General features: G+C 34.4%; 3 protein-coding genes and 2 non-coding genes across 7 annotated transcripts; 4 read left to right on the top strand and 1 right to left on the bottom strand.

The window, feature by feature from the left end:
- Window positions 1-61: 61 nt before the first annotated feature.
- LOC117610187 (uncharacterized) lies at window positions 62-7,368 on the bottom strand. Its single transcript, XM_034337260.2, has 2 exons — window positions 1,432-7,368; window positions 62-1,260 (listed from the first exon to the last, which is right to left on the bottom strand). The coding sequence occupies exon 1, from the start codon at window positions 7,137-7,139 to the stop codon at window positions 4,437-4,439; it is 2,703 nt and encodes a 900-aa protein (XP_034193151.2). The 5' UTR covers window positions 7,140-7,368; the 3' UTR covers window positions 62-1,260; window positions 1,432-4,436.
- Window positions 7,369-9,503: 2,135 nt separating this feature from the next.
- Window positions 9,504-23,590, top strand: Cad96Ca (tyrosine kinase receptor Cad96Ca). 2 transcript variants are annotated; one of them, XM_034337253.2, is made up of 10 exons: window positions 9,504-10,150; window positions 10,250-10,598; window positions 11,157-11,434; window positions 19,454-19,704; window positions 20,481-20,593; window positions 20,785-21,205; window positions 21,715-21,888; window positions 21,975-22,325; window positions 22,458-22,763; window positions 22,847-23,590. In XM_034337253.2, exons 3-10 carry the CDS (start codon window positions 11,374-11,376, stop codon window positions 23,081-23,083), a joined length of 1,914 nt encoding a protein of 637 aa, XP_034193144.1. In that variant the 5' UTR covers window positions 9,504-10,150; window positions 10,250-10,598; window positions 11,157-11,373; the 3' UTR covers window positions 23,084-23,590. The 2 variants fall into 2 exon arrangements, with proteins under 2 accessions (XP_034193144.1, XP_034193145.1); XM_034337254.2 differs by lacking the exons at window positions 9,504-10,150; window positions 11,157-11,434 and having other exon boundaries at window positions 10,529-10,598.
- LOC117610322 (5S ribosomal RNA) lies at window positions 17,352-17,470 on the top strand. Its single transcript, XR_004582855.1, has one exon. It is a non-coding gene; the product is annotated as a 5S ribosomal RNA (ribosomal RNA).
- LOC117610324 (5S ribosomal RNA) lies at window positions 17,616-17,734 on the top strand. Its single transcript, XR_004582856.1, has one exon. It is a non-coding gene; the product is annotated as a 5S ribosomal RNA (ribosomal RNA).
- An 894-nt stretch (window positions 23,591-24,484) lies between the features above and the next one.
- qm (geranylgeranyl pyrophosphate synthase quemao) lies at window positions 24,485-27,720 on the top strand. 2 transcript variants are annotated; one of them, XM_034337539.2, is made up of 7 exons: window positions 24,485-24,730; window positions 24,850-25,004; window positions 25,091-25,235; window positions 25,300-25,348; window positions 25,543-25,682; window positions 25,758-25,860; window positions 25,972-27,720. In XM_034337539.2, exons 1-7 carry the CDS (start codon window positions 24,674-24,676, stop codon window positions 26,199-26,201), a joined length of 879 nt encoding a protein of 292 aa, XP_034193430.1. In that variant the 5' UTR covers window positions 24,485-24,673; the 3' UTR covers window positions 26,202-27,720. The 2 variants fall into 2 exon arrangements, with proteins under 2 accessions (XP_034193430.1, XP_034193431.1); XM_034337540.2 differs by having other exon boundaries at window positions 24,486-24,730; window positions 25,300-25,420; window positions 25,972-27,718.
- The last annotated feature ends 169 nt before the right edge of the window (window positions 27,721-27,889 follow it).

Raw genomic sequence — 27,889 nt, 5'->3', positions numbered from 1 at the left:
TTGAGCTTCATCACTCGAAGGCCAAGAAATACACTGACAAGGGGACCGCCAAGGTGAGGACATCGCTTTTGGATCGGCAGTAGGTACAAGTTGTAGTATACATACAGTGTTATAAAATCCTCATTGGTTTTGATAGAATGGGCCTTTGTTTTCGAGTTTAAACAATTCTGTGCATATAGTATTTCAGTTGTGAGAGGTGGCTTATAACAGTGGCGCCGTAGGTGAATGAGTAAGGTCTCAACCACAATTACTTTCCCTCCGCCTGGAAGTGTGCAAAGGTTGTCCCTATCCTCAAAAAAGGCAAGGACCCTAACGACCCTGCTAGTTATCGCCCCCCTATCAGCCTCACGCCGGCTATTAGCAAAGTTTACGAAGCACATATCAATTCATTAATAGCCTCCTACTGCAAAGCGCTCAATATCCACAATATCAGTACTCCACAACGCATGCTATACATAAATTAGTCTCGGACCTTAACACTAAGGTTGGTAATAGCAGCTTCGTAGGGGCCGCTCTCCTCGATCTGGAAAAGGCGTTCGATTCTGTATGGATCGATGGCTTGATCTTCAAGCTTATTAAGGAGGGCTTTCCCCGATGGCTCGTCCATATTATCTGGGACATGATTAGAAACAAGTCTTTCCGTACTACAGACGGTGTTTTGCTATCAACTGGAGCCTACTACATACACGAAGGACTGCAGCAAGGAACTGTCAATTCCCCCATACTCTTCTCCATCCTTATTAGCGACCTTCCCAAGCTTTTCGATCTTAATCAGCCCGGTTTCCCGTATCTTCTTCTTTTTGCGGATGACGCGATCGTCTATTTTGCATGCAATAAAGCTTCCGCTGTCCAGACTACCCTCGAACTTACGGTCAATAAAATTAACTCGTACTTCGCTACCTGGAACTTGCGTTTGAACCCAAGTAAATGTGAGACTATCTTGTTTAGCAAGCCTGTTGATCGCCTCTCATCCAACAATAAAAGAGGGCTTAATTGTTTCGGTATCAAAACCTCTATTCCGGGCTCCGACGCGCTTATTTCCATTCCTCACAGAAGCTCAGTTAAGTATCTAGGCTATCATCTAGATTATCTCCTACGGGGCAACACTCACGTTGACCTTCAACTAACTAAAGCTCGTGCTGCTTTCCGAGCAAATGGAAGGATATTCCATAATGCGCACCTATCCAGCAAAACTAAAATCATCCTATACCAATTGTTGGTACGCCCAATCATCTCTTACGCAGCTCCCATCTGGTGGAACTGCAATCACACGATCATGGAAAAGGTTCGTGCATTCGAACGAAGGTGTCTAAGAGCCTGCTTAAGACTCTATCGGTCACAGCGCTCTAATTTCCAGCGATTCATAAGCAACTCGTATATATATAATACGGCAGATATCCCTAGAATCGATAATTTTATTTTAAAACTTACTAGGAACTACTTCTGTAAACTTCCTGAGATTCAGAACCCTATGGTCCAGCAGCTTGCTGAAATCAAGCCTTCCTACGCACTCCGACAATTATCCACGGGCTACGTCACACCGCAGGCTTTTATCTACTGCGACAATAATGGCCTTATCCAAAACGCGGATAACATGCCAATCCTCTACCACTGGCGGCGTAATAGAGCCGACAAGCGGATCGCGCTCGACGTGTCTGATACTAGACCAGGTTGTGCCAACTTCAAATACTCCGCGGCCGTCCCGCGCCGAGATAAGATGGATTTTTCCAGATCTAATTTTAAAAAATTTTGGTGGCTATCTTTAAATAGTGCCCATTTACCCGCCCTTATTTCGCGTATGAACCGCACGCGAAGATCTAGTTAAGCCAGATGGGTGCTGTGCCCCTTGTATATTACTCCCCCCTGTCTCTCTTCTCTCATTTTTCCTTAGTCTATAAGCATCCCCTGTACATATTCCTCCCGCCTCTATTTCTTTTAAGTTAGGTTAAGTTTGCCCAAGACTGATCCGTGGGGTTTTTCTCCTTTTGTACTTTTTTTTCCCTTTTGCGTTAAGCGTTACCTCGCACTTATTTTTTTTTGAGTATATCGTTATATACTCTGGCAATACGTTAGTTTATAAGTTGACCATGTGATTGTTAATATTTAGAGTTAGCCTCCGAGTCCCGTCCTGTAACGGGCAAGCTGGCTGTGATACCCCAAAGATTGCACTGAATTTTTTTTTCGTTTAGTTTTTGTATTCTCGTAGCCTTAGGACTAATATATGTACCACTGTTAACAAAAACAATATCCCGATTTAAAAAAAAAAAAAAAAAAAATGAGTAAGGTAACGTACTGGAAGACTGGAGGTTGTGCGTTCAAAACCTCTTTTTGAAGGTTAAAATCTTTTTTTCTTTAAAATGATTTTTTCCATGCAATTTGTTTTTGATTTTATTCCATATTAATTTTAAAACAAAGAAATATTAGTAAAAACATTTGTGTATAAAAAAATATTGTATTTCTGATACAGTGTATTGCTCGCGTCTGGAAGTAATTTTGCATATACATATATACTGAAGAAATGTCTTTCTGTTCGGAATTGTTACACCGAAGGTATTGACGCCTGGAATTGTGCATAATGTTGAAGGTGATACATATAAAAATAATGGAAGCACAACTTATTCGCACACCACGCACATTGTAATAACGCAACCTTTCCACAAGTACAAAATCCTAAATTCCAGGCGTCGATACCTTTGGTATAACAATTCCGAATAGAAAAATATTTCTCCAATATATATATGCAAAATTACTACCAGACGCGAGCAATACACTGTATCAGAAATACAATATTTTTTTATACACAAATGTTTTTACTAATATTTCTTTGTTTTAAAATTAATATGGAATAAAATCAGAAACAAATTGCATGGAAAAAATCATTCTAAAGAAAAATTTTAACAGCCAAAAATAGCTTTTGAACGCGAAACCTCCAGACTTCCAGTCCGTTACCTTACTCACTGACCTACGGCGCCGTTGTTGTAAGCCATTTCTCACAACTGAAATACCATATGCACAGAATTGTTTAAACTGCAATACAGTAAAACCTGGATAAATGCAACCAAGATTGGGACCCAATGGTTGCATTTATCCAAGCGAGGTGTCGAATCTCGGGTTACACGCGACGACCACCCAAGCGTGAACGTAGAAAGGGACAGACAGTGGCGGAAAGAGAGAGGTCCGATGATGAAAGGAAAGAGCCGAAACGGATCGGTGTGACTAATACTAATTCAACTATAAAACTTTTTTGGTTTTGACTTTTTTTTATTGAAACTTTTACTAACGCATTGGTGAAATTTTTCTGATTAAAATGGTACCAAACACGATATAGTTTCAATTATAATTACTTGCTAAAATTGATGTTAAAGGTTGGCGAAAAGCAACAGAGATCGAAATCAAAACCAGTAGCGATGTCGGCTCTAGTTTCAAAGGTTTCATTTATCCAGGCAAGGTGGCGATTCTGGGCATTTAATGTTGCATTTATCCAAGCGAGGTGTCAATTCTGGGCATTTAATGTTGCATTTATCCAAGCGAGGTGTCGATTCTGCGTCCGTACACATGTTTTGTATTCAGCCGACATGCCGATTCTGTATCCGTACACATGTTTTGTATTCAGCCGACATGCCGATTCTGTGTCCGTACACATCTTTTGTATTTAGCCGACATCATTTATATTCAGTCGTGGTGTCAATTCTATGTTGTTTATTCTATTACTATTGTTTATAAATATAATTCAACCTATATCGAGTTTGGTATCATTTTAATCAGAAAAATCTCACAAATGCGTTAGTAAAAGTTTCATTGAGAAAAGGTTAAAAATAAAAAGGTTTTATCGTTGAATTAGTATTAGTCACACCAATATTACGGTAGGATCATATTACACGGTTTTCTCGTCGAGTGGCTCGGTTCGTCTAGGGGGATCCCCCCAAGTGGAGGGGATAGCGATGTTGCACTTATCCAAGCATTCTTTCGTTGCATTTATCCAGGTTTTACTGTATCTCGAAAACAAAGGCCCATTCTATCAAAACCAATGAAGGTTTTATAACACTGTATGTATACTACAACTTGTACCTACTGCCGATCCAAAAGCGATGTCCTCACCTTGGCGGTCCCCTTGTGAGGAGCCAGGTTGAACAATGCATGTGACTAAGTAGATTATCAATAGAAACTGACAATTCATTTGTTATACGTTTTAAATTTTTAGTTAGAATGCCACATTTTCCTTTTGCATACCTTAACAGCGTATAGTATCCTATACCTGTTTTATTTACTAAATCTTTTACAGTGTATTTCCGTTTTAATATCCAGCTTCTTATATTCTCTGTTATTTGGTACCTTATCGAGATAGTAGTATTCTTTGCCATGTCACTAGCGATTTTGCAGAAATAAATATTACACAGATTAACATGAATTTTTCAGTAAATATTGACGTCAAACTTCTAGTTAGTATCTAGAAATTCTATCTGTCTACCTTTCACAACTAAGGCATGTTCCACATCGCTAATATAGGTATTAGGGCTATTCAAAGGCTTGCAAGCATCTATTAAAATTCTTAAATCTTCACCATTCAGGTAACTCAATATTTTTTCAGTACAATAAGTTGGTAATTCAAGAAGGCTTTCGCAGAGAGAATGGAAAAACATATTGCATTGTTCCAGTAACTTTTTTTTTTCTATGCCCCTCCTAAATCGACCATTTATTACACTAGCATATATTGGAAATTTCGTTTTATAATCATCTGATTTCAAGGCCTGTACTATATTTTTATTCCTTGCATATATTGCTAATTGACTTATACTCTTTGTCAGGATATCGTAAAAAGAAGTATTGCTACTATCAATCTTCTCGCCTGTCATAATTTCTATTTCTGCTTTACATTCCCTCTGAAAATTGCTAAATTTAATGCCTATAATTTCATTGTCACTAATTTCATTGTCACTAATTTCATTGTCACTAATTTCATTGTCACTAATTTCCATGAGCCTAGTTTCATCGAAATTAATCAACCTTAAATTTCTTGCACTTACGTATAAGCCTGCAGTTTTTACTTTAACTATGTACTGTTTAAGGATCTCAGCATATCCTTCACAAGGGAAAATGCCACGATCAGGATCACAATATTCACGATCAGGATCATAATAATCACGATAAGGATCATAATAATCACGATCAGGATCATAATAATCACGATAAGGATCATAATAATCACGATCAGGCTCATAATAATCACTATCAGTATTATAGTTATTAAATTGATGATCAAATCTATTATGAAAGTATTCAGCATTAAGCATAGCATATTCAAGTGGCGTATGACCACTTTCACTTATAATGTTGATGTCAGAACCATATTCTAGAAGAGCATTAATAATTTGTGCATATCCTTCTTTAGAAGCAATATGAAGTGCTGTTCTACCATACTCATCTCTAAAGTCAACTTCAGCACCAAATTCCAAGAGAATCTCAACAATTTGCGAATGACCGTTTTTAGCAGCAATATGAAGTGCAGTCATTCGATCTTTTCGTGTAGCATTAACGTCGACCCCTTTCTTTAAAAGCATTTTGCTAATTACCTCATTTCCTTTCTGAGCAGAAACATGAAGCAGTGTCACATCACCTTTTACTACATAGTTAACATCTGCATTGTATTCCAAAAGAGCTTCAAATACTTTTGTACATCCATTCTCAATAGCAGCATGAAGTGTTGTTTCTCCATCTTTAGTTTTAGCATTAACATTAGCCCCCTTACTCAACAGCAATGCAGCAATTTCTCTCTCTTTATCAAGAGCAGTAAAATATAAGGCTGTTCTTCCACACTCATCAGTAGCATTAATATCAGCATCATGTTGTAAAAGAATTTCAACAATTTCTTTGCATTTCTTTTTAACAGCAATACTTAGTAACTCAGGACTATCTTTTATACCAGCTCCATTAGTTAAAAGTAGTTTGGTGACTTTTGCATCAACGTTTTCAATAGCATAAAATATTGGAGTTTTTTCACTTGCATCTTTAGCATTAATATTAGCTCCATAGTTTATCAATAATTTGGCCATTTCCTTTTGCTTGTTGTTGGCTGCATTATGTAGAGGCGTAAAACCTTTTTTATACATTGAACTGTGTAATGTATTAACATTAGCACCATACTTCAACAGGTCTTCAACAATTTTCAAATATCCTTTCTCAACAGCAGTATGCAGCAATTTAGGATTCTTTATATCTTTAGGATTAACAGTAAAACCATGTTGAAGAAAAGTCTCAACGATCTCTTTTCTATACCCGTATACTGCGGCTTCAAGAGAGCTTCTGTTGCTTTCATTATTAATATCAGGACAATACTTTAAAATAACCTTAACAATATTTGAATATTCTTGTTCAACAGCAAGATACAGTGCAGTCTTGCCATTCTTATCCTGGGCATCAACCTTAGCCCCATGTTCCAGGAGTACTTTTACAACTGTTTCATATCCTGCTTTACTGGCCACATGAAGTGGCGTTAAACAATCCTTCGCGGTAGCATTAACATCAACACCTCTACTCAAAAATAATCTAACAGCTTCTTCGCTTCCACCTTCAGAGGCAAAAAGTAGTGGCGTATACCCCTCCCACTCTTTTAAAGTACATACAGAATGAGTATAAGCCCCATGATTTAGAAGATCTTTAGCAATCTGCACATATCCTTTATTAGCAGCAACATAAAGTGGAATTTTACCGTAATTGTCTACAGCATTAACATTAGCACCTCGATTCAAAAGGAGTTTAGTAATTTCCACATTTCCTCTTTCAACCGCATCATGCAGCGCTGTCAAACTGTGTGCATTTCTAGCATTAACATCAGCACCTCTATTTAGAAGCAGTTCAACAATTTCTCTGTTACCCTTCATAACAGCTAAATGAAGTGGAGTATCAGAGGGTTTCTTGTTTTTATTTTTATTTTTACTGTTAACTTTGGAACCATTTATTAAAAGTAGTCTAGCAATTTCTGTATGTTCATTTGCAATAGCATCACGGAGTAAAACGTATCCTTCTGACCATGCTTGTGAATAAGATAGACCGTAAGAATTGATTAACTCGCGTACTTTTTTTAAATCCCCATTACGAACCGCAGAAATTAAACTGTAGTTTATATCTGATCCGTCTAGCATTATGTGCGTATGTTTATACACGAACAAAGACGAGCAAAATCCACAATGTTACGGATCCAACAAGACCAAACAAGATGCTTTGCTTTTATTCTGGAAGAGTCGTGAATTTGTTCCTGTGACAGCCGGTGTCGAAGTCGGTAAAAAAGAAAACGCTTTCAAGAAAATTCTCAACGCCGCCTTTATCAAATCATGCTTATAACCAGACGAGCCGTTTCAACATTTGCCTCAGGAGGATTTAAAAAAGATGATGCTTACTGCACTGCTTCTGGTTCCTCCGGTTCCATTTGAAGTCTTCTCTCGTGAACAGGTGAACATTTCTTTGTTAGAGAAAATTAAGGTTTTCCTTCTTTGCGCAACTAAGTTATTACTGCCGAATATATTCTTTTAAATCACGTCGGGTTCACCAGAATATGGAGTTTTAATCCATATTAAAATTGAACGATTTGAGTTTAAATTATAATTATATATTTGAAATAGAATACTAAAAGCTTACATGTCTTTTCGGTTTGAGGATTAATTAAGAAATGAATGTTTACAGAAGTTATTTGAATTTGTTTAAATATAATAAATGAACAGCAAGCATGATTTGATAAAGGCGGCGTTGAGAATTTTCTTGAAGGCGTTTTCTTTTTTACCGACTTCAACGCCGGCCGCCACATACCTACATACATGAAGCTAGCCGGAAGGAATAATAAAATATGATTATTTTTCATTTTTCTTAGTGTATTTCGTTTGTAAATCGTTTGTGGTTGATTGTGAGTCTATTTTTAACGTTTGTGACAAATTAGTTCTTTTGTAATTACCAATTTTATTTTAGTCATAATGTGAGCCGGAACTTTTTAGTAATTTTTTATAATAAACAGATTTTGTGATAACTGACAACTGTAATTGATTGGAAATCGTTTGTCATTTACAAATATATCATTTTCATTGTTTGTGAGTAAATAATTTCTTAATTATCTACAAATTTGTTTTATAATAAATAATTGTAGTGCGCATGCGCAAAATATACTCAGGACTCTTGCCAACAGAGAGCGTATCGGCGCGTTACGCATAGCGGAAATCGTTTAAATTTTCTATGTTTCATATTCTATGGGCAAAAGTTCTTTTAATTTTTTGGAGCAACTGTCATTGTGCTGAAGATCTTTTAAAATAAAAAAGTTACTAAGCAAAAAGTATTTGAAGGAATTATGTAATAACAAAAATTAGATAAGTACTTATTAAGTAAACGATATTGTATGTTTTATAAAAATCTGATACTCATCTTATTAGGATATTGAGCCACATGCCGCAATTTATACCATAAAAAGTAAAAATCAGTAATTTTTAAATGATTGCATATATTTTTATATATTATATATTATTTATAAATATTGTAAACCGAGTTGCTTTTCTTTCTCTAAAATAAATCAATTCTATTCTAGTAATATTATATCAAATCTTTCTTTGTAGATGCATTTTCAGTTTTCCAAGTTTTAATAATTGTTATCTTTTGATATCTCCATTTTTATAATTTTCAAGATTAAACTTGCTTGATTTCTGTGTACTTCTGTACAATTTTACACAAAGTATCAGATTTTTATAAAACATACAATATCGTTTAATTAATAAATACTTATCTAATATTTATCTTGTGTTATTTTTGTTATTACATAATTCGTTCAAATACTTTTTGCTTGGTAACTTATTTTATTATAAAAGATCCTCAGCACAATGACATTTGTTCCAAAAAATTAAAAGAACTTTTGCCCATAGAATATGAAATATAGAAAATTTAAACGATTTCCGCTATGCGAAACGCGCCGTTACGCTCTCTGTTGGCAAGAGTCCCGAGTATATTTTGCGCATGCGCACTACAATTATTTATTATAAAACAAACTTGTAGATAATTAAGAAATTATTCACTCACAAACAATGAAAATGATATATTTGTAAATTACAAACGATTTCCAATCAATTACAGTTATCAGTTATCACAAAATCTGTTGATTATAAAAAATTACTAAAAAATTCCGGCTTACATCATGACTGAAATAAAATTGCTAATTACAAAAGGCTTATTTGTCACAAACATTAAAAATAGACTCACAATCAATCACAAATGATTTACAAACGAAATACACTAAGAAAAATGAAAAATAATCATATTTTATTATTTTTTCCGGCTAGCTTCATGTAGGTGCCAGCATCATCTTAATCCCATTAACTTTGAAGGAATTAGAAAATAATCGATTTATATTGTGTAAGAAACATTCCCATGTATGTATGTGCATACATACATATACATATAAATAGAAAAGCAGCTATGAGAAAGACAAGTGAATAATATTTAAATATTGATATTTTATTAAACTATTTAGCGCAATGAATTAACCACTAAACGTCCAGGTACATAATATTACGTTAACATGCTTTTAAATAGGGATCTTAAGTGGTTAAAATAGAAAAAATGCTGTACGATCGAAGTGCTACGCCAATGATACACGTTCTTTTAGTTTAATCGGTATGGCTGCCGCGAGACTTGCGGACAGACAGATCGCGTTGCGACACGCAAGCGAGCATCGTCGGGTGTCCTTAAATGCAACTTTCATTCAATAGTGCACAAAGTAAATACGCGTAAATATTATTCTACTGCACGCTGGTGATTAACAATATAACAATAAATTATTTAAAGTGGTGAAAAATTATGAAAGGATTGACAGAAGACCGAAAAAGAAGTGAAATTGTGACAGGCTTAAAAACATCTTCAAAGTTAAATATAGCAACGATCGAGATAGAGAAAATTGATACGATTTTTTCTTTTAAATTCAATAGAATAAGTCAAAATCAGTTACATTAAATGTATTTATAATTATTAGTTTGTTATAAAATGTGATTATTCTAAAAAAATTGTGCCGATTAATTTGACTTGAGAGAAAGTCAACAGTTGTTTCAAACGGTAGACACGTAGTTCAAATTTCAAACTAAACTTCGTGTTGTTCCCAAATCGAGTGCACTAAATTAATTGCAAAGTATGTGGTTATGTGGATACAAAGAAATTTCTGATATATTGGTGAAAATTGATTTGATAACATTAGACTGAAAACATATTTTTCATATTTGTTGTGTAGAATTCCAAGAGATATGTTCATTTGCAATTGTTTCCCGTTGTGTCGAGTGAACGACTGAAGCCGGATATGAAGAACGTAAAAGGATCATCGCAAAAAAAACGGGAAAAAATAGCGGATGCATTGGACACGAATGAACGGGTGGCATGAATGACAGATGTGTGTTTGCATAGACACGATCCATCTCTTAAGGTGTTCCGGATTAGCGTGGCTTAATTTAAGCATATCGAACCACGGTATCGGTGGATCGAATGCGGTCGCATTCATATTTAATGTACCGTAGACCAATGTAACGCAATGTTCGTCAGATTGGCCATCACTATTACGGCATTTTGCCTGTGGAACGGAGTTGGTAAGATATTTCACCTTTATTTCACACCTTCATCAATTCAATATCTTTTGTTTCCATGTCCAATTATGGTGAATATATTCGTTTATTCCGCTAGGATATTATCACTGATGTGTAGTAATAATATTACCATAAACTATACAGCAATGTTAACACTGTATAGAAATATAAAGTGTTATCACTACCTACTTAATATATATGTTACTTTACAATATTATTACTATATTTATATAATAATAGTGGGTAATAATTGGGTTTATAAAAACCAGATATCTTTATCTATTTTATTATATATTATATAAAAAAAAGATTTTTTTATTAAAAATCAGTTAAATTACAAAAATACGTATATTTAGCAAGAGTATAAATAATTTAACATAATGAAGCAGCATTTTAAATTTCATTGGTACTTTGTTACAGATTATTTTTTAGAACTATTTTTTTTTTTTAATAATAATAAGTATTAACAATAATTTGACTCAGAATAAAATAAATTACCATAGAAAAATGAAATATAACAAATATAATATTTCGTTAATTAAACTTTAATTTTCTATAAAGATGACATTTTTGATTACATCAAAAAGCCACTATGGAAAACCAAAGTTTTGGAAATTATCTTACTAGAAGCTTGTGGTATTTAACCTGTACTTTCTAATATGTCCGGAGAAAGCGTCGACGAGATTTCCTTCGACGTGCGTCTTGGGTAAATGTGAAACTAGAATACATTTTAGAATTTACAATTGAAAATAAAAAAAGAAAACGTTTTAATTGATCCATGTTTACAAACAAATTAATTTTTGTTCTTGAATGGATAAAAAAGGCTTCTCCAGGTTTAGGTAAGCTTTTAATTTTCTTTATTAAACATATATAATTTTATTTCGACCTTAACCTTAAAATCCAATTCATTTTTTAGGAATTCTAATAGATTGATATGAAATTAATATTTTATAAAAATGAAAGTTTTTTTATTATATTTATTTTACAACTTTTCCATTCTTGATAGGGCTTTCATCATGGTAGTTTCTTCAAAGTACTGTTCACCGATCACAAGAAGTCTCGCTGGACGGCACAGAGGCAAGAGGAGTACTATGCACACAAAACTGACCCCTTAGTTTTACACGAGCCTGATTAGTAGATGTGACCGCTTCGATCAATCATAAATCACGACCGAAAGTACGTGTGAGCAGATGGTGGGGCTCGACCAATTAGAATGCATTATTGTCATAGGACTTCTTGTGATCAGTGGACAGTACATATTTATATTTGTTGTATAGTGGTTTTCTGGTTCTTATTCTATTTTATATGCCAACAGCATAAAAGTCACCCATCCATGGGATAATCGTGCTTAACGTAGCTTAACTTCGCTGATCTTAGTAATACCTGTATATTGTACGTAGCTAAGGCCATCAGCGTATTGCACAAAGCGCATTGACCCTTCGTGTACATCTCATTGTGCGGCCCTGGCCGAAGTTTCAAATTCCTGGTCTCCCTGTACATCTACTAAATCGCTCTTTCGGCGATCGAATTTCATTTGCTTTAACGCCTGACTGATTTTATGACCTCGTTGGATTGTGGCCTTTCAGACGTGATATTTTATTTAACATATGTTCAGTGCCGCTCACCCAATACCGTCAACGCTGAATGTCCGCCCACGCGGTATCGCGTGCTCTATTATTAATACTTAAAAGTTGTGGCACACAACAACCGGCTTGGTTCTTAGAACATATTAAGACATCATATGGACGATTAATTCCTTACGGTTTGATGCTTTAAGGCTTCATCCATGCGTTAAGGCATCCATTGATCACGTCATGGAAGAATTGCATAATGCATTCCTCTAAACAACTTGTGACACTACCCACGATTATTGCCCACCTTTGCTCACGGGCAACCACATGCCCCTAACGACATCTATTGTGCAAGCCTGCTGTAAACAGCTTTCACGGAATCAGTGACCCCTACTCACTCTCCTCTTTCGTAAAGAAAAACTCTCATGGTCACGAACAATTCTTTATGTTTCAAGGAATTCAAACAAAAAAGTTGCTTAATGTGTCGTATGATAAAATAAAGGAGCAAGAGGATCGAATGACCGCCAGACGAATTAACTTTTAAAAGAAGGAGCGACATAATCAGGTCACCAGACACCAGACAAGAACTTGTACTCAGTCTTTACCGGTAATCGAGCTACTTGCTGCGTGTCCCCATCGAATTTACAATATTGGCAGAGTGTTTATAAAATAATATCTTTTAAACGAATTTATACGTATTTATTTGAATGATAGGTAGAAAACGAAAGTGTTATATTAGCGGCATGCTAAGAGAGCAATGAAGTTATTTAGTTAGTTAGTTAGTTAGTTAAAATTCCTATTTATTTAATATTAATCATATTAATATGAATAGTATCAGTATAATAGTATTATTGTTATAATAGCTTAGTGTTATAATACTATTAATACTAGTATTAACGTAAATTAAATCTGGAGCCCTCAAGTCTCATCGGTTATGAAAGGGCTAATGACATTAGGTTATGTCTTACAATAAATTAATATTAATATTATTAACTATATCTATAACCTTAATATTTACTATATTATTAATAAATTAATATAGTAAATAAATTATCAATAGCTTAAGAAATGAAAATAAATAACAAGTAAGAATACACAGATTTGCATAATAAAATTGCACATTTTGTTCGTCTTAATGATAGTTTAACGATGTTATCAGTATTTATTGATAGCAGCATCTCTATCCCATCGTTCGAATTCGATTTTTCGTGTGTATTGCTGTGCATGAAAGTGAAGCGTCATGCTAACGGATATTTAAGGCCCGACGATGACCTCATCGAAGTGAAAGTTCTCCAGTTCGGTTCTCTGTAGTGGTAAAACGAGCAAATGGTAAAAAAAGCGTGCGCGGCCTCTTTTGAATCCTCGTAAGCCCTGTAGTATCCGCTTCCGGAAGCGAATGCATTGACGTCACGATCTTGAGGGATTCGATGAAATCAATCGTTTCGAAAGATTATACTTCAATATGTCATTATATTTTGGGTAAATATTCGGAAGTGTCACTCCTGCTAAAAAGAGGCTGTACATTTTTTTATCCCCCACGAGTTGAACAGTAACATATTTAATTCGTTTTGCTGTCTGGGGGGCTGAGCCCTCCAGACCCCCCCTAAATACCACACTAACTAATACCGATACCCATTTTTAATATCTTTCACTGCGCACAGTAAACGCGTATGTACATGCCATCTTCGATGCTATTCAGCAATTTTATAATGAAGAATTGTCAAAATAGTTTGTATGTCTATTGTATTTTGAAAGAACAGAATATTTCTTTTAGAAATCTTGAAAAAATATTCGAAAGATCGACGAATAAATATCTTTAAAAAAATATTTATTGACATTATTTTTGTAGATGCGCTGCCATAATAATATTAAATACGATGTTTTTTAACTGTAAGAAACCACACACAAAAAAATCAGCTCGATTCTGACAGGAGTGACACTTCCGAACATTTACCATATTTTGTCATGAAACGACCGTTTGCGTCATTTAAAGAAATAACTTTCTATTTTTATGAATAAAATTTTGTTTTATTATTTCAATTTATATATTATATAAATATTTAAGATTCTTTTTACAGAGGTGATTTCAGGCCACAGTTATAAAATTAAAGAAACATTAATAAAAGTTGTAAAATAAACTAACTTTTGCTAGTATCGGAGATAATGACAAATATTCGAGAGTTTATTTTGTTAGCGTTAAATGTTAAGGTCAACTAGTACATTCTTTATTCAGAACTTTGATGTAGACTTTTTTCTTCTGCATTTTACAAATATAATTTCTTCAAAAAAACAATTTTCTGTTTAATGCTGTTTTCTTTAAGTAATTGTCTAATTTAAAAAAGTATACTGATGGAATCTGAATAACTTTTGCAGAAACAGTTTAAAATATAGAGATATGCTTTTTGGAATTTGAAAAAGAAATACTTGCAGTTTTGTCTTTTACAAATTTCATATAAAATCCCTATCTGAGATTCTTATCAAATAATGTTACTTTATTTTATTATTTTAATACTGTAACTCAAAGGTCTTCTTCTATCAAGATATATGTAAATTAGTAAAATAATTGGTAACAGAAATCCACGACAGTAGCTAAAGGTCTGATTGGTACGCGGTATTATGCTTTAGTGAATGACCATTCAATCTATTTGGATTGTGCATTTCCGATGATAATGGAAAAACCATGAGTCGAAAGCTAATGATCAGAAGCGTAGGTAGTGTTGATCCAGTCGTTTGGTCGCACTTTCATCGTCCCACTTTCTCCTTCTGGTTCGGGGCACGTTGCTGGTTGACCACATGCCATCCTCTCAACCTTTGCAACCTGTACGTCCACCGGAAATTTTCTCTGTTCTTTGACCGGAAGAAACACAATATACTATAAAGTTGAATTTAAACGCTCATATAATTTGCACAAACTAACTTGTGCAATTAAATTTGGACAAATATAATATAAGGTGTAAGATGTAGGGTGAACATTTGAAATTTTCTTTAATTCTTTTTTACTTCAATTATTCTATTATATGAAATTTTTGATTACTGATGACTTTTGTGGCAAAATTAAAAATTAATTTAAGTTCATAATAACAGTAGGTAATCAAAGTTTCTAATTCTTTGAAGGTAAAATTATATGTGGCAGTCAACGGCTATAGTATTTAGGATAAACTATAGAAAAAGCTGGATAAATACAAGAGAGATTGGGACCTAAACATTGCATATATTCAGCCGAGGTGTCGATTCTATGTTGTTTGTTCGACTTAAAAGAAATCACGGACTTTTCCTAACATCATAAAGCATCTAATTTGCAGTCAATAGTCTCGCGGCTCAGAAACTTTCTGAACTGAATCGCAACAATATGTTTATGAAGCCATCGACCAGCTTAGTACTTTGCTAGAAATATTTTCATGTTTTTGTACTTTGTATAAATATAATTCAAACTATATTGTGTTTGATCTCATTTTATAATCAGAAAAATCTAAAAAATGCGTTAGTAAACGTTTCATTAAAAAAAAGTCAAAAATAAAAAAGTTTTGAATTAGTATTAGTCACACCGATATTGCAGTTCGGATCATACTACACGTCTTCCTCGTCGGGTGTCTCGGTTCGCCAAGAGGGATCTCTCCACGTGAAGGGGACAGTCACTTTGCACTTATCCAGCCAATCTTTTCTTGCACTTATGCAGCTTTTACTGTACCTTTTGTTTGATCAGCGAAGTGAAGCTGTGGATGTTACTATTTCACAAGTGGAAGCATCGAAATATTGCTTGCCACTCAAAAATTGTTATCTACTCAATTTTAAATATTTTAATTGAAGAATTCTTTAAATAAAATATGGTTTCTTAACCCTTTGGGAGTACATGAGTAGAAACTAGTTTTTGCTTCAGATAATATGTATATCTTTTGTAGGCGTTTAGTGAAGGGGGAGAGGGTTTCGTCTCTCCGGACGCCTTGAGTTCGGGCCTGGGACCGGGAGGTGGCGGCGAGATGATAGGCAGTGTTCTCGCAAGCGCTCGCCTGGCATGCCGTTCGAATATACATAAAGTTCCGAATAGCGGTATGATAGGTGCCTAGGGCTATTGTCAGCCTCACTGACGAGTCTGACAGACGAAACGCCATTTTCTTCCCTCTCCTACACTTTAGCCTTTTGAAAATCTTCCACAGTGTTAAGTTGCAAAATATGCTTTGCTTTGCTTTAATCTCTTTATATGAAAGTTTGTTTGGCTGTTATTTTATGGCTTAATAATTGTATCTTTTCTTTAGGATCTTGATACAGAATATTAATAGAGGGTGGTTTGGATAAAATAAGTGTGGGGGTTACTTCCCTCATTGCTTTGTTTTGTTCTGGAGATACCTTGGTTTCCCCTAGGAGTAACGTCATGGGCATCCGTAGGATTTTTTTTAGGGGGGGCGTGATATAAAATATCACTTCTAGATTAACGAATGTATGCTGTAGCCGGGTGAAAGAAAAGGAGAGTCAAGAACAATTCGAGATACAAGATAGTTCGAGCGAGAAAGAGACTGACGATGAGTTCCGAACGAAGGAGACAATAAATGCTGTATTCGATATCCGATTCTCTCTCTATCCAAGGGGGGCAAGTGCCCCGATTGCCCCCTCTTGCGGACGCCCATGAGTATCGTAGAGCTTGGTAGCTTTGGTTTGTTGGTGGTTGTTGTTATATGGCATGGAATGTGGTAGAATAACGGAACTCCCTTTTCGTCTTGTATGTAACCCTGTTTGTCTAGATAAATGAAGGCTTTTGGTGGTATGTAACCTAAAATAAGTGGCTTTAATACGTAGCTGTTGTCTGGGTATGGGATCGGATAGATCATCCTGTTGTTTGAAAGGACCCCGCGCTAAACCACCTGAAATTGGTCCTCGACATTTTGCCTGAGAAACATTTGTTCAGTGACCTAAGATGTACCACATATTTTAAACTCAGCCATTTTCGCAGAGGACCAATTTCACGTGGTTTAGTGCGGGCACAGTATAGGGGTCTTTTTGATTGCTGCTATAAAATAGTTTCTGATGAGCTTTTTAATAAAGTTATTGGTTCTGTTTATCTCAGCTGCATTGTATATTCGAGTATTGCTTACATATTTTTGATAGTTCGATCTAGAAGTTTTATATAAACTCAAGCATATCCGTAAAATTTTTTTAAAAATTGTCCGAGGTAGATGTAGCGATTTGATCAGCCAACGGCCACACTACTTAGGATACACCGGTTCTCGTCTGATCACCGCAGTTAAACTAAGATGGGCGCGGGTAGTACTTGGATGGGTGACCGCTTGGGAACTCCGCGTGCTGTTGGCTTTCCTTTTTTCTTTAATTAAACAATATATTAACTTCTTTTATTCAATTTCGAATATTTTAAGAGCAGAAATTTTTAAATATATTTTACTTTCTGCGTGTATTATTGTTTTTAAAAATTGTCCGAATAGATGTGGCGATTCGATCAGCCAACGGCCACACTACTTAGGATACACCGGTTCTCGTCTGATCACCGCAGTTAAACTTAGATGGGCGCGGGTAGTACTTGGATGGGTGACCGCTTGGGAACTCCGCGTGCTGTTGGACTTTTTTTTTAAATTACAATATTTATTAACGATTTTATTCGATGAAATTTTTACACATTGACCGTCATAGTAGACGATTTCAATATTTAAATTACAGTCTTTTTAATCCTTGAATAGCGGAGCCTAGATTAATTGTAAACCAAACGTACGAAACAAATATACAAGGATATTAACCTAAAGTTAAATGTATAATTTTTAAACGAAAAGTTTTCATATATCTATAATTCGGGAAATGAAAATAATATGAAATACAGAATTAAATTAAAATCTCTTCATGGTGCTCTCTCCATGGTCCGCCGTCCAAGTGTTAAAGACCTCGGGATTTTCCCATCTCAACACTTCACGAAATCGCCTCAGTTCCCTTAATCTCCGACTTCATTAAAAAGCTAATTTCTAATTATCAAGTTGACGATCATGAAAACCCCTTGGTCTGGCTTACTGGAACATATCTTGAGGATAATATCCCATTCAAAACCAAGGTTCGATTTCCGATGCAGAGAAGATAGTCCTGACTATACATGACGTCAACATATTCTACTACTATGCGAAAATTCTCTTACAATTAGTATAATACTCTTTTCCAATTACAATGTTACTACCAGGCTAATCCTCTGGTAGGGCTTTCTGGTTCTTCTCAAACTGATAATATTCCTTTTATAATCGAGTTCCTTTCTTCATGTTAGGGGCTTATTTCTGGTTGTTTGGTTTAATTTTTTTCTCTTTCAGCGCTTTTAGTTTTCTTCGTGCAGTCATTGCTGATGACTGCTACGCTAGCTGGGTGTGTCGCTCACGCACCCTCCATCCAGCTTACTTTTGTTTGTAACTTCATTTAGTTTTTCTATTTTATTTTGTTTCTTTTTTCATCTAACCGCGGTTTTTTTGAAAATTTTCTTCAATCATCATTTGGTGTAGTATCATGAGAGCTAGGTTTGCTGGCCGAGGCTACCTTGCTCTCACTCATTATAAAATATATTAAAAAAAAAAATGTTGATAATTCTGTTTTTGATCAAAGTTTTAGAAGATTCAGTAGATAAAATTATTTCAAGAGATTATCATTGTTATAAAAAATGTCGAAAATCTTGAAGCTGCACGGTTTCTACTTAAAATATTAAAGGTTACACTCTACTTGACGATATGAACTCGAAATTCAGGAAGGAGTGCATATCAAGGTCGATCTCCCAAGCTAGCGGCTCTCTCTTAATTATTATTCCGTAAATCCGAAGTTAATTAGAGTTTATGCCATTAAAGCCATTCATTTGGTTGAACTAATGGCGTTCAAAATACAAAGAAATATATAAACTTCATTTTGCATGATATCCTAAATGGCGGAATTAGAATTGTTGAAAATTGTAAATGAAGAATAATAATAATATATACGAATTTGTTTAAAATATAGACATAAGCTTAAAAAAAGTCAAAGTCAAACTTGATGTCACGAGAGTCCATAATTAAGACGCGCAGGTTGGAAGATAGTAGGGGAACGCCGCGAGCTCTCTGCCAATCGCTGTCCACTTCGTCTAGGAATATCGCCAATCAGAGCGACGATGCGCAGAAAAGAACGAAAACTGGTCTTTTCGCAGTTATGGACTCTTGTGACATCAAGTATAGATATTACTCGATCACTTTGAGTAATATGTATAAATAAGTGATATTATATACAAAAATATGATTAAAATTCATTAATGACTAAACACCATACATTTTGTATTCTGCATCACAGGAAGTCAATTCAGTGACAACACACCTCCCGTCATGTGGATAGATCGAAATTTGGTACTTCAAGATTCAGAACCCGTTGGAAGTATTGTAACTAGAGCTCGTGCCGAAGACAACGAACAAGGTCAACTGACCTACGGTCTTGAATCTCTTAGACATGACTACAGTGGAAACGACAGTCCGCAACCACCGCTTCCCTTCTTTATCGACAATCGTACCGGCATTATCTACGTTAATGAAACGCTCAAAGACAGAGTAAGGGTCGTTTTGGATTTATTTTAGTTGTGTTGGTAATGTCAATTATAAGCAGTGCCGCAACGAGGGCGTGGCGAAGAAGGCGCCTGCTACGGGCGCAACTGTATATTTAGTAAAATGTATCTTGTTATATTAAAATTTTTAATTTTTTTTGTCATTATTGGATTACGGGGAGGCGCAAGTTAGACACTTGCCACAGGCGCTTCATACCCTTGTTACGGCACTGATTATAAGTATTGGAATAGTGTGACATCCGCGTTGAAAGTGTTAAGTATAGGTATTTAACCCTTGAACGGTTCACCACAAGGAAAGCCACAATTTTAAGGTAATTTTGTATTTCATATTATTCTCATTTTATAAATTTTATACTGTTTCTTTAAAAATCATTCTTCCAATATGTGAAACTGTTTCGTTTCAAAATTATGTATTTAACTTTGACTTAATATCCTTGCATATGTTTTGTAAGTTTCGGTCACGACTGACCCAAGCTTCGTTGTTTGAGGGTTGAGTACCTACTATGGTATAATTGTAAATAGGAACTATAGCTACATATTAGAATACTATAATACAATCACACTAAATTTTGTGTAAGTATAATTGGTGATATAGACAGGAGATAAACAAGTTTTTATTGTTAAACAAAAGCAAAATGCAAACATATACAATTATTTATTCTTTTTTAAAGCTATAAGGACGTAAGACAAGCTGCGTATGGTCGATGTTGAGCGATTAAATGACGGTTGAGCGAAAAATGAAAAAATTTTTTTTCTTTCCAGGGAGGGCAGAACCTGTTCCTCTACGTGACCGTCTCCGATGGTCAACTCACAACAAAGACCGAGGTCTACATCACCATCAAGAATACTTCAAGTCCCAATGGAGGACACACCAGGTAGGTTATTCGAGGATAAAATTGGTCGAGTAGCTGCTAAATTAACTTCAATTAAACCACTGTTTAATTATCTTTATGGATAGGTATCTAAATTGAATCTTTACCAAAAAAAAAATGTTTTATATTGTTAATAATATCACCCTTAATCGGTATACTATACTATTTTAGTCTTTTAATTTTTTTCTTGCTAGAAATCCATTTTTGGGTCAACACGGTTCCGGTGGAAGAATACGACCGCCATTGTTGGGTCTACCTAATCTACAAAACTACCCTAGGCCACCATTACCTCACACACCGGTGATATCACCACCAATAGCGCCACTGTCTAATGTACCTAAAACGACAAAATTACAACCGGAAGAAAGAAAACAGAACGATAGTGATCCGAATGGCAGCACTATTAGTGGCTTCGAAGAAGCTACAGAGGAGAATGAGGTCGAGGGGCCGCCCCTTAGCTCAAAAATTGCACCTGCGGAGGCACCGCCTTCTCAAGATATAGCGATGACCTTGGTACCTGTTACAGCGGTCTGCGTTCTTGTAGTGGGCCTCGGGATGGGTGCCTGGTCTTTAAGAAATAAATTCTGCGGCAGCAGGAAATCTAAAGAAGATACGGTACGCTCTTTAAACGCACATCGGAGAATATTATAGTCGGACAGGCCTACATAAAGGAAATAGAAGAAATTTCAACCACTTCAAATGTCCTTAGATCTTAATGAACTTTTGCATGTTGATAAATTATTGCAACTACAAATTTCAGACAAATATTAAATTTCTCAAGTCTCTTCTCAAGGCTCCCCCAGGATTCTCTTAAAACTAAAGCTCAATAGTAGCTTCTTTCTCTATACTTATTTTTAACAAGAAGCCCATGGTTCACCCGATTGTATCACGTCAGTGCAGTACCACGCTGTACTATCGGTTTAAGTTACTTGGAAAATTGATAGCTTGCGGTCGGTCATTAGTATGAACAAAACGAAACACGACAAGACAGATTATTTCTTGTAGTGTACGAGACGGAGTTGTTTAAAGTAACGTAGTTCATATAGAATTATTAAATCCATTATTTGTGAAAAATTAAATACTTTAGAGACTTATTTAGATAACGGCTTTCCTTTTTTATATAGAAAGAACAAGCTTCTGTTAGTGTCTCGAATATATCGGACGATCCATCTCTTGTTCTAAAAAGATGGAGAGGACCAAAAGCGCACAATAATCGATATGAACCCTGGGAAAAAGAGAATCAGACTATACAAAATAAGCAGGAAGATCAATGGGAATTTCCACGACATCGACTAAAGGTCAGTAATAACTAAACACTAGTAAAGCTTCAATTGGTATGATATTTTATTTCCAAGTTGAAATCTACCTTAAAATTTATTTGCAGGTTTTTAACATCCTTGGAGAAGGTTGTTTTGGTCAAGTTTGGAAATGCGAGGCGTTGGACATAGACGGGAATGCTGGCGCGACTATTGTAGCTGTAAAGACTTTAAAAGAAAACGCAACGGAAAGAGAACGTTTAGATCTTGCCCAAGAGTTGAAAGTAATGAAAAATTTAGATCCTCATCCTAATGTAGTCAGATTACTAGGTTGTTGTACAGAACGCGAGCCAATGTTCGTGATATTAGAGTATGTAAGTGGTGGAAAACTGCAAAGTTTCTTGAGGGCATCCAGAGAAGAAAGAAACCACGGTGGACCTGGTTTAACATCCAGAGATCTGACTGGATTTGTTTACCAGGTATATTTTATATCTTGATTATTTTTCTTCTTCTGATTATTTGAAATAGTTTTTAAACCTTAACTGGTTCAGAGATTTTAACTTCATAACTGAGTGAACGTGAATGTATTTAAGGAATGTTTATATGTATAGATTGCCAAAGGCATGGAGCACTTGGCTTCGAAAGGAATTATACATAGGGATTTAGCCGCGAGAAATATATTGATCGATGAGAATCGTGCGTGTAAAGTCGCAGACTTTGGATTCGCACGAGACATTGCTGTGAATCAAATATATGAAAGAAAGTCCGAAGGAAGGCTACCCATTAGATGGATGGCCCCAGAAAGCTTGTATGACAACATCTTTTCCGTGAAGTCGGATATATGGAGCTTTGGTGTATTGATCTGGGAAATTGTAACATTAGGATCTACACCTTACCCTGGTTTAGCAGCAGCAGAAGTACGATTCCTTAGAATCTATTTATAGTTTATTTATTTAGTAAAAAGGAAATAAAAGAGTGCTATATAAAATTCTTTGTTTAGGTAATGAGGAGAATCAAAGAAGGATACAGGCTAGATAAACCAGAGCACTGCAAGAGAGAATTGTATAATATTATGTATTATTGTTGGAACAAAGATCCAGCTTGTAGGCCATCGTTTGGAGAACTCGTCGGTCTAACTGAAGGCCTATTACTTGATGAAACTGATTACATTGAATTAGACAGGTTCCCAGACCACTCATATTACAACGTACTTAATCTCAGTGGAGAGAAATTGTAAATGGTGTATCTAAAATAACATAAAATTTTGTGAATGATTTTCAACTAATGTATAAAATTTTTTAGCAATTAGAACATTCAATTTTGTATATTTTTATCAAATCTGACTGACTATATGTATTATTTTCTTTCTCATAATATGATTTATACTGCAGTCAAAGTTACACTGTACATACAAAGCATTTGTATCATTTATATCATAAATGCTTAGGTTTGATTACACAGATTTTTATTCAAACATCCTTCAATATGTAAATATAGAAAACATATTATGTCATTAGTGTATTTTATAAGTTATTCAATCGATGGTAATTATTTACATTAAAATTGTACATACATACTTACAATTTTAGTAGTGTAATAAAAATGAATGTCGTGGACTAGTCAAAGTTCAGATAATAAACATTTGCTTTTTATACAAACAAGTTATCTAAAGTTCACTGTTCAAACAAAATAAAATTTTTATGTAGCAACAAGAACTAGGTGTATACACACTTTTTTTATATTAAGTTTATACATATTAAGTTAGCTTTTGTATAAATTATTGTATATGTTATTATTGTGAGAATAAACTACATTTTATTTATAGTATAACGTGTTATTTCTTCTTATAGTGACTGGATTTCTTTTAAGTTCCTAAATAAAAGCAGATATTTTCTGGAAACGGAATGGACAAATTATAAAAAAATTACACCTTAAACTTTTATACTTTGATAAATACAGGTATAGTTTTTAAATAATTTTTTAAACTTCAAATCAACGCATCTTTCGAAAATTATCTGAAATATTATCTCTTCTTATCGACTGTGTATGTACATACACTGAGTTCCATCGAAGTTGTCGCAGTGAAGTTGGCGCACTAACACATTCACGTCGCGACGGTGAGCCGATGGACGAGGTACCGACGACGCGGTGTGAATGGGCTAGTGAATGTGTAGCCAACTTCACTGCGACAACTTCGATGGAACTCAGTGTACGTACATACATTACCATTTATCTCGCAACCCATGCGCGCGCAAAATGATGAAAATGGCAATAGCGCTAAAATTCGAGAGATGTAAAAACCGTACAGTTAAGTTGGTAATCAACTGAACTGTGGTCCGAGATTCGATTCAGGATATAAGTACATTGGGTTTCATCGAACTTGTCGCGGCGTGTGACTCTAACACATATTCACGACGGCAGTCAATTGGCTGCAATCCCTCCTTGGCGTGCCCCTCGCCAATCGGCTCTCCGGCGTGAATATGTGTTAGTTTCACACGCCGCGACAAGTTCAATGAAACTCGGTGTACTCGTATCTCGAATCAATTACCAACTTAACTGTACGGATTTTTACATCTCTAGAATTTTTGCGCTGTTGTCATTTTCATCAATTTGCACGCGCATGGGTTGCGAGATAAATGGTAGACTCTGTACCTACATACATAATTGCATAGCAGACGACATGACACACCGACAAAGTCGGCTGTCATGTTCGCGTAAGTGGCTCGATTAATGGGTATATATAATTTGCTTGCATTTGATTTCTCAGCCCAGTTTAACGAAACATCTCGACCGTGCATCGCCAATTTTACTCGTACTAAAATACGTTATGGATCAGAGTAAACATATACCTTATTCTCGGACCGGTGATAAGGAAGAAGATAAGGTTAGTTTGCATCGGATTATGATAGTTTGAGGTTAAGAAAACTGTCAAAGTGACAACAAACAACATTATTATAAACATTATTTCTTTGTCTAATAAAAGATATACATCTCATTTTATAGATATTGTTGGAACCGTTTACTTACATCCTCCAAGTTCCTGGAAAACAGATCAGAGCAAAGTTAGCACATGCCTTCAATTATTGGTTAAAAATACCACAGGATAAACTACGAGCAGTCGGGGATATAGTACAACTACTTCATACCTCTAGTTTACTGTTAGTTTAGAGATATTTTACTTACATTCAATAATCTTTATCATTGATATGTTATTGAAGTTGATTAATTAATAACATTTTTACAGAATTGATGATATTCAAGATAATTCAGTTTTAAGAAGAGGTATCCCTGTAGCTCATAATATTTATGGGACAGCGAGTACAATAAATGCTGCAAACTATGTAATATTTATTGCTTTGGAAAGAGTACTTGCTTTAAATCATCCAGAGGTAGATAATCTCTTATAAAAATTTTATCTTGTCATAGCCTTAATAATATTTTAACTAATGACAGGGTACTCAAGTATATGTAGAACAATTATTGGAACTCCATAGAGGACAAGGTATGGAAATTTATTGGAGGGATAATTATATTTGTCCATCTGAAACTGCATATAAACAAATGACAATTAGAAGTAAGTTTAGTATAATGACTGTGTAGTTTTGTATATTTTGATAGGCTGAAGTATGTATTTTCATTTATTAAGAGGTTTTTGGTATTATTAGAAATATGCATATAATGCAAACAAATTTACAGAAACAGGTGGACTTTTCAATTTAGCTGTGCGATTAATGCAACTATTTTCTGATTGTAAAGAAGACTACACTCCTTTAGCAGGAATTTTAGGACTTTACTTTCAGATTAGAGATGATTACTGTAATTTATACCTTCAAGAAGTAAGTTCCTAGAAATAGGTTTTTATATTATTATTGTTAAAGTATATATATTCATAAGATATATAATTTCCATAGTATGCTGAAAATAAAAGTTACTGTGAAGATTTGTCAGAAGGAAAATTCAGTTTTCCTATTATCCATGCTGTACAAAGTCACTCGGAAGACAGACAGATAATGAGTATCCTTTGTTAAAAAAATAGAAATATTTATTTACAAGTTATATTATTTTAGTATGTTTAGTCGCGACTCTACGTGTTGGCAATTATTATTCCTTAATTATTACTAATAGACATTCTCAGACAACGAACTAAGGACATTGAGGTAAAACGATATTGTGTAAATTTACTAGAAAAGTTTGGGTCTTTCGCTTATACGCGAAATGTACTTGAAGAACTAGATAAAAAAGCTAGGGACGAAGTTCAACGTTTAGGTGGGAATCCTTTATTAGTTGAAGTATTAGATGAACTAATGAATTGGAAACATCAAAATACTCAACAAAATAGAAAAACCACAGTTTAAACTGTATTGCTCTTTTCTAAAAAGTGTAAACAGCATGTCAAAAATAACCAGCATGTCAAAACATGTCAACTTTGCTTAATATAAGAACATAGGTCAAAAGAAGTCGGGATATCCTTTATCATTTTGCAATTTGTGGCTTCATTTCCAAAATATATGCTACCGAGCGATTTTACAACTTCTTTGAATTCCACAGTCCCCCTGGTGTGGGTACATCTGCCCAAGTAGCTTCAAATGTGTTAAATCAAGCATTCATTTTAGTTTTATAAATTTAATTGAACTTATCGCATTTACAACATTCTTCATATTAATGGAATACCCTGAAAAACAACCAAAAGAATGTATTGTAAATGACAGTATTAATTCTAATACCTTTAGAGCCCTTAAGTTCCTGGGTATAAATGCATTTATTGTCACATTACAACGTGTTTTGCAAATTTCACTCATTTATATATCAGGAATAAAATCTCAAGCTGCAAAATGGTAAAGAATTTCTTGTTTCCTGGGAGAAATTTTGCATACTTCGACTTGCTGCTCATTTTTGGGATACCCTCTGTACATATTTAATTTATACTGTTCCGTTTTATTACCTATATACATTTAGGAAATGAAGTGTTCTTTGCTGCAGTACAATATGTGTAAAGGAACAGAATTTTGAAGAAGGTAATTATACATCATAAAAATTTAAATGAAGTCAACATACGTATCTAAACAAAAAGTTGCTATTGCCATAACAAAATTATGACTGTAGTTAAAGTTCACATATTTAGTACCACATAAAACATGCCATATTGATGCATTAAGCATAATGAAATAGTTGTTGAATACTGATAGAAATGGAAAACAGTATGTAAAAAAATTATTTTAGATTTTTTATAAAAACGATTATAAATATTAATAGATCTTCCGACATTACATTTGTTACCATGCAAATCTTGACTATACAGATTTGCATTCTTCAAATTAACCCTTGGGGGTGAGTCACTGATACAGTGACACGAACTGCAGAGCCAGGTCTACTGGCCTAACATACGATTTAACTATTCCAAATATTGTTTTAAATATTATTTTTTCAATACATGAACATTCGTTAAACAATTTAATACCGAATACATATTTCATAAGATTGGGTTACAATCGACTGAACTTCATTATTCGAGAGTTAATTACACTGTATGAATTGTGTAAAGCACTTGTTTTGAATAGGAAACATTTAGACTACTGCTTTTATTATGAAAGGACCTTATTACTTAAAAAAGATATTTATTTGCTATCGAATGTATATCTTTAAATTGTTTTATTAAAGTTGATCAAATAACATTAAAATTATTTTGCTATTTAGTTGAAGAACTTAAAACTGTATTTATATATGTTGTGCAACTGTATAGAAATAAAATTATGGTTTATGCTTTTGTATAAGTAAAAATCTATGTAAATTGTGACTAATACATAAATTATCCATAGTTTATCTTCATTGTTTCACCGTATTTTTGTCATATTTGGGATAAGACAATAAAAAATTTAAATAGAATTTTATTCTATTGAACGAAATCGTTGGAAACTATTACGTTTTACAGTAATGTTATTTGCTTTATCGTTAACTTCTGTACGTATGAAACAATTTCAAATTACCTTGTACAATATTACGTATTATATTTAATATCAATTGCTTGTATTAATATTTTACTATT

This window comes from Osmia lignaria, chromosome 13, assembly GCF_051020975.1.
Source record: "Osmia lignaria lignaria isolate PbOS001 chromosome 13, iyOsmLign1, whole genome shotgun sequence".
Classification (NCBI taxonomy): Eukaryota; Metazoa; Arthropoda; class Insecta; order Hymenoptera; family Megachilidae; genus Osmia; species Osmia lignaria.
This window is presented reverse-complemented; position numbering and strand designations above follow the sequence as displayed.

Bases quoted from the DNA above. Each gene is read 5' to 3' on its own strand.
- LOC117610187 (XM_034337260.2), bottom strand. From the start codon at position 7,139: ATGCTAGACGGATCAGATATAAACTACAGTTTAATTTCTGCGGTTCGT.
- Cad96Ca (XM_034337253.2), top strand. From the start codon at position 11,374: ATGTTTACAAACAAATTAATTTTTGTTCTTGAATGGATAAAAAAGGCT. The intron at 11,435-19,453 runs GTAAGCTTTTAA...TCTGCATCACAG, and splicing joins AAAGGCTTCTCCAGGTTTAG to GAAGTCAATTCAGTGACAAC. The intron at 21,889-21,974 runs GTCAGTAATAAC...ATTTATTTGCAG, and splicing joins TTCCACGACATCGACTAAAG to GTTTTTAACATCCTTGGAGA.
- qm (XM_034337540.2), top strand. From the start codon at position 24,674: ATGGATCAGAGTAAACATATACCTTATTCTCGGACCGGTGATAAGGAA. The intron at 25,236-25,299 runs GTAGATAATCTC...AACTAATGACAG, and splicing joins TTGCTTTAAATCATCCAGAG to GGTACTCAAGTATATGTAGA. The intron at 25,683-25,757 runs GTAAGTTCCTAG...TAATTTCCATAG, and splicing joins GTAATTTATACCTTCAAGAA to TATGCTGAAAATAAAAGTTA.